We start from the raw sequence: 8,930 nt of genomic DNA on the forward strand, positions 1-8,930 counted from the left end.
ATGCCACAGAGGGAGGCCAGAGGGGTACCAGCAATGCCAGGATTGGGGCATAGCCGGGTTAAGGCCAAAGCACGGTTGCTGCCAGGCACCAACAGGAAGAGGAGCCGCCTTAGCAGGACAAGGCAGGACCTGTGGGAAGAGCCCAGCTGGAGTGACCAAAGATGGTGCAGATCTTCCCCTACCCCTCGAGGGGCCAGAGCTAGAAGCCCGGCTCGTGGCAGGGTAAGGAAATCCTGGTCCAATAGAGGGAGCGCGGGGGAGGCAGGGGTTGGAAAGCAATGAGCTTCACTCCATGATATTGTTCCTGCCCAAGAGTAAGGACATGAGCCCCTGAGACTCCTCAGAGCCCTGTGGGGTTGATTGGAATGAATCAGAGCTGGTCTTAAACCAGAGCAGAGCTCAGAGAGTTCCCTTCACTTCTCTGAAGGAAACTGAGGCCCGGAGGAGGGATGTGAATTACCCAATGTCCCCAAACAGCAGTCAGCAGCAGGGATGGGACCTTGTTAGTTTGTTGTGAACCCTGGTTTGTCGTCCTTACCCCTTTACCACAGCAGCCTCTTCATCTCAAGACCTGGCTGGGTCAAGGGTCAGCCCTACTGAGAAGGGTGTGGCTCTGTGTTCCCCCTGGGCCCAAGGGCACCCCAATAAGCAGGATTCAAATTGGGGAGTAATGGAGAGAACCCTGGACGCTTGGGTTCTGAGTCAAGCTTTGCCACCTGCTGCCATCTGACCCTAGCCCAGGCCTTCCCACAGCTATAAAACAGGGCGGGGCAGAGAACCACAAAGGTGGGCTGAGGTCTATCAGTTTTTGCTGTTCAGCACCCACTACTGCAGTAGGACACCCGACTTCTAGAATGCTTTTGAAGCCAGGGTCGATGGCGTTCGGGCCAGACCTACTCACTGGGGCCCTCTGTGCAGAGTGAGGCCAGCCCTGAGAATGCAGCACGGGAGCGGAGCCGAGTAAGGACGCTGCGCCAGGCCTTCCTGGCCCTGCAGGCTGCTCTGCCTGCCGTGCCGCCTGACACCAAGCTCTCCAAGTTGGATGTGCTGGTGCTGGCCACCAGCTACATTGCTCATCTCACCCGCACTCTTGGCCATGAGCTGCCCAGCCCTGCCTGGCCACCCTTCCTGCGTGGACTCCGCCACTTGCACCCTCTCAAGGTACGTCATAGGCCCAGGGACATGGCTGGGGAGATCTCTGCCCAGGACCCTGAGGCAGGGTAGAGTAAAGGCGGGGGCACTGGATTGGGGCCCCTGCTGTGGGCAAAGCTGACATCAGGGTCAGTTTTTCCTGCTGTTGCAGAAGGAAAAGACTCAAGACTGGCTCTTGGGGTGGGACCAACCCTGTATTTCTCATGGGGTGGTGACTGGGATGTGGTTCCTCCAAGAAGAAGGAAAGACTCTGGGGGTTCTTAGTGTCAAAGGGAAAAAGGAGCATGTCCTAGGGCCGGTGCTTGGGGAAGCAAATGGCACCCAGGAAAGTCCTTGATCATCATGCGGCTTTACACCTTGCACAGTACTGACCTCAGTGTCCTCTGAACTCCTGTTGCAGGAGAGAGCCACTCTTTGGGACAATCAAGTGGGGGGCAATAGTGCAGCATGGACTGTTTGCCATACTGTCACCTAGCTTTCCTGAACCTCAGCTTTATTCTATGTGAAATAGAAGCTAACAGGAGCTTGCCTTCTCCTCTTGAATACAAAATAAGATTATGAATGATAAGTATAATTAATGATAATCGCCATTGCCATGACAGACAACATGGCTGAGGTGCTAAAGCTATGCCAGGAGCTAGGCTAAGTGCTCTAGCATGCTCTTATCTCTTGACCTGTGCAAGAACAAAATGAAGATTACAGATGAGGAAGCAGAGGGAGGGCAAGAGACTGGGTGTGGTTTGAGTCCAAGGGAGTCTAATTCCAGACACCTTGCTCACAGTCCCTGAGCAGGCCCCAGGATGGCACCTTAAGGAGCTGGTTGAGAAGCACACTTTGCTCTCTGAGGAAAACATCGTAAGGGGTCAACTTTATTTTTATGGAGGATACTTTCCCCCCTCTCTCCCCTAAATATCATGGTCCTGAAATATCTTGAAACTTGAGGTCTTTCTTTCTTTCTTGCAAATCTAGCTAACCTGCAAGATTCAGAAACAAAATGGTACAACTCCAAAATGCTAAAGGTGGCACCTGGTGCAGGGTTCTGAGATGACAACAGGATCCTTCACTGTAAAATGGTGACCAAGTTAAGGCCTTTGCATGTAGTAGATAAATATATTAAAGAATGAAGACCTGGTTAGGTCTAGAACTCTGGCAGATTGGTGAGGAAGGGAGGTGAGCCAGGGAGAAGCACCCTGTGTCCCTAGTGGGAAGGGCTGTTAGAGAGGAAGGGCTGAGTCAACATGGAGTTTTTTTTAGGACTGCTTGCTCCTGCTGGAAGAAGTGAAAATGCCTGGAGGACCCCAATTGAGAGGGAGTTCTTCCTGCCCACCAGAGGGGGCCCTTGATCTCCTCAGCCAGCTCCTCCTGTGTCTCTTGGCCAGACTCAGGGTATCTGGAAAATGTGTGGGATCCCTGGCATCAGAGCTGTGATGCCTGGGGGGAAGGCATGAGGCAGGGGTGCTAGGGAAGGAGAAGCTTCAGGTGTTACGGATTCTGGACAATGAAGGGCAGCAGAGTCACTCACCACCCATCCTGTGTCTTACAGAAGTGGCCCATGCGATCTCGTCTCTATGCTGGAGGTCTGGGATGCCCTGGCCTCGACTTCACCACAGCCATTGCCTCCTGCCAAAGAATGAGGGATGAAGAGATGGGGTCTCAAGTCTCTGGAGAGGCAGATGTTCTTCTTCTTACCAGGCCACCCTCACCAGCTCTTGGTGACAAATGACTACTATCACACTCATCCTGTTCTCCTAGACCATGCTTAGGAACCTGAGTTTTCTACCAGCGCCTACCCATCTTCTCTCTAACTCTCAGCCATTGGATTTGACTCTGGCTCAACTTCCAAGGTCTAGTCTGCAGACTAAGTGAAGCAGCAGTGGAGAGTTCCCAGGGAGCACAGAATAGAGAGCCTCACCCTTGGCTCTTCTGTGGCAGCTACAAGGACGTGGGCGAAGAATGGGTTTGACTTGGTTCAAAGTCAAGTGAGGCACCACCCCTCCTTTCTCTCCCCTAAGGCTCCTACAAATCCTCTGCACACAGGTAGAAGACAAAAATCATGGCGCAGGTGCAGAAGGAGGGGCCAAGATGGCAGCTGCCACAGGTGCTGATGGGAAAGCCAGGGGGCTTCATAGGTTCTTGGTAGCTTTAAGTGTGAAAAGACCTAGGCCCGTGTCACATAGCCAGAGGGAAAACAGAAGAAAGAAATATGCTTTTTTATATGGCACTGTGAGATGATTACCCAACGTCAAAGAGGCAGTGAGGAATTTAGGATTCTTGTCTCTGGATGCTGTGTCTCTCCAGCTGCCCCTCATCACTACATTTTCTCCCTCTCTGGGTTTTGCATCCTTCCACTGTTTCTGTTTTGACAAGAGTTATATCTACAGGTTAAGACATAAAGCTTACATTGCTTACGTTCCAGTTTCTGGAGAAAGTTTTAGATAGTCCCAGCTGTTTAGTTTGAGAAGATCTTACCCCAGAGGCAACTCTGTCTTAACGGAACCAGGCAACCATTCAAGGCCCTGCCTATGCAGGATGCTGATATGCCCATTTAAATCCTCAAAGGACCTTAAAAAAAGAATGTGTATCAACCCCCTTTCCAGGGGTCGATCCTTACAGTCTCCTCTTTCCATTATGTCAGAAACCTTACCTCAAAGGAAAACAAGACAGGTCCAGGGTCAGCGGGTTCCCAGTGCTGTTATTGTCTGAGGTTTCATTGACTCTGGAGTTATTTCTACAATCAGTCTGTAAATTAGCTCCCTAGGCCAGATTCTCTCACAGCCATCATCCCACCAGGCTGTCCCTAAGTCCTACCTTGAGATGCCAGAAATGTGATAGCTCTGTAATAGAATTCATCACTGGTCCCGAAGAAATAATTTGAAGACTAATCACAGAGTCTACATACAGAGATGAACTTTCTAGGTCAGAAGAAGCTTCAAAGCCAGCACCTGAAGTGCAAGCAGGGAAGGAACCAACTTTTTTATAAAGTTCAGCATGTAGGCAGACTTAAGTCCCAACAGGGTATGGTTAGTCGCAAGCCATCACTGTCCTCATGAGTGTAAAGGTCTGGGGCGGCTGGGAAGAACTGGGGTTGGTCCTCCACAGAGCTGGCTGGGAGCAGGGAATAGTGGGCAGGAGTGACTCAGCAAGCTGGGGTGGAGGTAGGAAAGGAGACACAGTACGTCCCAGCCTGAACCACATGGGATGTGGGAGCAGCTGGACTGTGGCGGGGAGCCATGGGAGGAGGCCTCAGCCAAGGCTGAACACATAAATCTGCCTGGAACCCTGTCTCTGCTGAGAATCCTGCAGAGCTTGTGCAGAGCTGCTTCTGGGCAGCTAGACGGGGCCAGGCAGGGCAGAGACCAGGTGTGGGAGGGCAAGAGCAGTGTTCTTCACAAGACCATAAAAGTCCAGCTTGAGTGTTCTATTTTTAAAGCTGAATAGCAGCATCTCCCTGGTTGAGTTGGAGGGGGTAAGAAAGGTCTCCAATGAATTTCCTCCTGAAGAGTGGCACACAGTCTCTTTCTGGGCATGAAGGAACTGGTTTTGGAGTTTTATTCTGGGGTTCCCTGAGACCCTGGAACTTCTAATAACTGAGTAGACTTTGATCTGGAGTTTTCCCTGCCCCCACCTGGCTCGGACTCAAGCCTTTGCCTCATATCATCAGACTCTGGGTGACCATGTCACCCTGGTATAGAAGACAAAGAGGGCAAAGGGATGAACCTGGTGAGTCTGAAGAAGGGCAGGTTCCATCAGGACAGTTTCTAAGGCTGTCTCAAGCCCTTTCTAGGCAAAGTTGTTTTCCTTAGTGCCCAGGACAATCCTTTGTGGTCTGGGGGTCATCTTCCTCAGCTGGACATCCAACACAGTCAGGCCAGGGAGCCAAAGGAATGCTCAGAGGATGACCGTCCTTGCCCTCCTTGATGAGATGATGCTGGCCTTGAGGAATATCAGGTTGCAGACCAGAATCCATGAACCACCCAGAACCAGGTGTAGCCCCTTTGCCTCTGCAGCAGAGCAGGTGGTGTTTATTCTAGAAGCTAGGGAGCATGGGTGAATGAAGTGCTGGAGGCAGCAGAGGCAGCTGAGATCCAGATCCAGAAGATTTTGTTCCCTAACAGCAAAGGTATGCAGGAAAGAAGCTGCTATGTTCTAATAAAACCCACTTGTTCAAGTATTATTTATGGCTGCCTTCCTGATACCAAAGCAGAGCTGACTAACCCAGACAGACTGAGAAGCCTAAAATATTTACTCTCTGGCCCTTACGGAAACAGACTGCTGACCTCTGCTCTATCAGGTATCAAAGGTATCAGGGGTATTCAAAATCTGTTCTGGAAACCTTGGGGGGCCAAATATATTTTTATAATATAAGATGCTATTTACCGGCTGGGGTTGTGGCTCAGTGGTAGAGCACTTGCCTGGCATGTGTGAGGCACTGGGTTCAATTCTCAGCCCCACATAAAAATAAGTAAAGGTCCATCAAGAACTAAAAAACAAAATTTAAATAAAGGATGCTATTTACCATTTTTTACTCTTATTCTGTCATGGTGTAGTGGAATTTTCCAGAAGCTATACAACATGTGATATTGCAACAGATGGAATGGAGAGACATATAGGAGAATCCAGCTATTAAGAAAGACATTAAAGATATTTGCAAAAATATAAAACAACACCACTCTTCTCACTAAATATTTCCAACAAGGAAAATAATTATATTTCATTAAAATATTATATATGTATATTGACATATGGATTAATGGATTAATGGTCATGTTATTTTAAAATAAATATTTTAACTCTATTTTAATTTCTAACATGGTAACTATCAGCAGGTACAGAATAAAAAAAAAAAAGCTCTTTGTTTGGGGTTTTACTTTCTTGAGAGTGCAAAGGAGTCCTGAGACCAAAAGTTACAGAATCTGGGCTCTAGAATAAATTGATGACAGTTAAGAAAGTTCTCTCCCAGGCCCTATATCTTGAACCATCACAGCCCTACCTTCTGGCCACAGCAGACACAGTAGATTGGTCCTGTCCTATGGAAGGCAGAGGTCTCTGGGCACAGGGAGCAGTTGGTGGTGAGGACAGAAGCTGGTGGCCTGTGAGTCCCCACAGGGAGGTCTCTTGGAGAACAAAAGTGGGGCTGCTGCCCTGGTGGGCTGAGCCATCTCCTCCTTGTCTCTGCTGGCCCACAGCACCCCATTCATCTTCTTCTCCGGAAACAGGTCACAGTCCGTGGGGACATCCTGGGAACATGCAGAGCAAAGGCAGTGGAGCTGGTAAGAGTGGGCAAGGGTGGTGAAGGGACACATGTAGGAAAGCAAGAGACCCTGCTAGGGTCCCCCCTAAAAGGGAGCCCAGCCAGGCCAGTGGGGGAGCAGGGGAGGAGAAGGAGGAGCACAGTGCAGAGCAGGAGTGGGATAGGGCAGCAGAAAGGCCAGGCTGAGCTGAGCTGAGCTGATCCCCGAGCCAGCCCAGCCTTGTGGAAGGGCAGCTGCTGGGGACAGTCCCTGTTTAGGCACATGACTAGAAAAAGGAACACTGGAGAGAGGGGATAGAAAAGGGGATAGGAGGGGACCTGGGAGGCAAGTGGCATCTGCAGACAAGAGAAGGAAGTAGGTCATGTGACAATGGGTCCCACCTGGCTGTGGCTTCTGCAGCAAAGCCGCTTCTGACAGGACAAGGGCAGGAGGGAGAGAAATCTCAGCAGCACACAGTAATGGTCCAAGATCCAGGGGTTGGCCCTGCGTGCCCCCAAAGGCAAAGGAACTTGTGAGTGACCTCTGGGGAATGTTCCAAGTCCTCAAAGCAAGTCCTCAAAGCAAGTCCTCAAAGCAAGTCCTTGGCTGTCCCTTCAGCAGAGGTCTCAGCCCTCTCCCACCTCTGGGACCTCTGCTGGGAAGCCTGGCTGTTACCTACAGCCAAGGGCTCTGAGGGGCAGAGTCCTTCCTCCCCGACTTCAGAGTTCCTGAAAGCCCCCCAGCCCCTCCTCACTGATGACCCCCCACCCTCAATGGTAAGCAGACCCCCCTCAAGCTCCCACACCAGCAAGTGGCCTCAAAAAAAAAAAAAAAAAAAACACTATTGTTCCTGCTTTGTTGAGGGGCCCTCAGTGAGATAAGACAGAAGAAATAAAAGAATAGGTAAAAAGGAAGCCTAAAAGAAAGGCAAGGACATATAATTTGAATTTAAAGTTCCATATATGGGGCTGGGGATGTGGCTCAAGCGGTAGCGCGCTCGCCTGGCATGCGTGCAGCCCGGGTTCGATCCTCAGCACCACATACCAACAAAGATGTTGTGTCCGCCGAGAACTAAAAAATAAATATTAAAAAAATTCCTTAAAAAAAAAAATAAATAAAGTTCCATATATTTTCCAGACCTGGCACTTCCCAAAGCAGTCTCTCTATCTATATCATCCTGAGAATGACCAGACCACCATAAGCCCCCTCGAGATCACCAGACTGATGTCATTCCCATGTCTTCCCATATGATTTCTCACCAGGTTTATTCTTTCTTTCTTTCTTTCTTTCTTTCTTTCTTTCTTTCTTTCTTTCTTTCTTTCTTCTTTTCTTTTCTTTCTTTCTTTCTTTCTAATATTTTTTAGTTGTAGATGGATATAATACCTTTACTTTATTATTATTATTATTATTATTTTAATAATCAAACCCAGTGCCTCACATGTGCTAGGCAAGCACTCTACTACTGAGCTCTTCAACCCCAGCCCCCAGGTTTTCTTTAAAAGGGGAGTTGGTGGGCTGGGATTGTGGCTCAGCGGTGGAGCGCTCGCCTTGCACGGGCGGGACCCGGGTTCAATCCTCAGCACCACATAAAAATAAAAAGGCATTGTGTTGTGTCCATCTACACCTAAAAAAATAAAATAAATTTAAAAAAAAAAAAAAAAAAAAAAAAAGGGGAGTTGGTGATGGCCCACGTTTTCCCTTGAATGTGTGTTCCTTGCTTTCCTAAATAAACCTGTGCTTCCATTGACATGGGCTGAAATTTCATCACATGTGTCAAAGACCCCACTTGTCCTGAATTGAGTTTCTTGCTCTCCGGGAACTCTGAGGGACCCTCTCCTGAAGCTATCTCTTCTCCCAGGACATGGGGAGTCAACATCTCTCTCTTCTTGGTTGAGCCTGAGTTTCATCCTTTTCCCTGCTGTCATATCCAGGCTGGCTTGGGAAGGTGAGGATGCTGCCTCCTTGTGGGACCGGAGTCCCTGACCCAGCAGGTGATCAGCTGCCTGGTAGTGAAACAGAGGACCAGAGCCAGCTCCAAGGTTAGGAGTACCCTCCAGATGATACTATGACCAGCCAGTTAGGTTATCAGTGGGGACAGAAGCAGTAACTCAAAACCAGCCTCATTAACTACACTGACAAGTTATGAAGGGACAGAGACAACTGGTTTTTTTTTTTTAACTTAAAAAAACTACAAAAAAAAAAGTGATCCAGGAATCAAAATAGAAATAGTTAAGGATGATAGGAGGTGAAAAAAACAAGTTGCATAAATCAAGCCGGCCTAAATAACTTGACAGTTGTATTGAAGCTTTGGTGGTTCAAAACCTCTGGGTTGGGTCCAAGTTGGATGAAAGTAAATTCCATATCCACATCCCAGAAACCACAGCTAACTTCATAGTGACTAGCTGAGCCCCTGGAACTCTTGAGATCCTTTTGAAAATACAGGTACCCTCTTCTCATACACCCTTTGAAATGGGGTGTTGTGAGGGAGCCACCAAAATGACACAACAGGTGAGTATAAAACCATTAAAATCTTAATACACCCTGAGA

General features: G+C 48.8%; 1 protein-coding gene across 1 annotated transcript; it reads left to right on the forward strand.

The window, feature by feature from the left end:
• On the forward strand, positions 1 to 5,823 carry Tcf23 (transcription factor 23). Its single transcript, XM_026402936.2, has 3 exons — positions 1 to 222; positions 919 to 1,161; positions 2,696 to 5,823. The coding sequence occupies exons 1-3, from the start codon at positions 1 to 3 to the stop codon at positions 2,873 to 2,875; spliced, it is 645 nt and encodes a 214-aa protein (XP_026258721.1). The 3' UTR covers positions 2,876 to 5,823.
• Positions 5,824 to 8,930: the final 3,107 nt, after the last annotated feature.

Source organism: Urocitellus parryii, chromosome 12 (genome assembly GCF_045843805.1).
Source record: "Urocitellus parryii isolate mUroPar1 chromosome 12, mUroPar1.hap1, whole genome shotgun sequence".
NCBI lineage: Eukaryota > Metazoa > Chordata > Mammalia > Rodentia > Sciuridae > Urocitellus > Urocitellus parryii.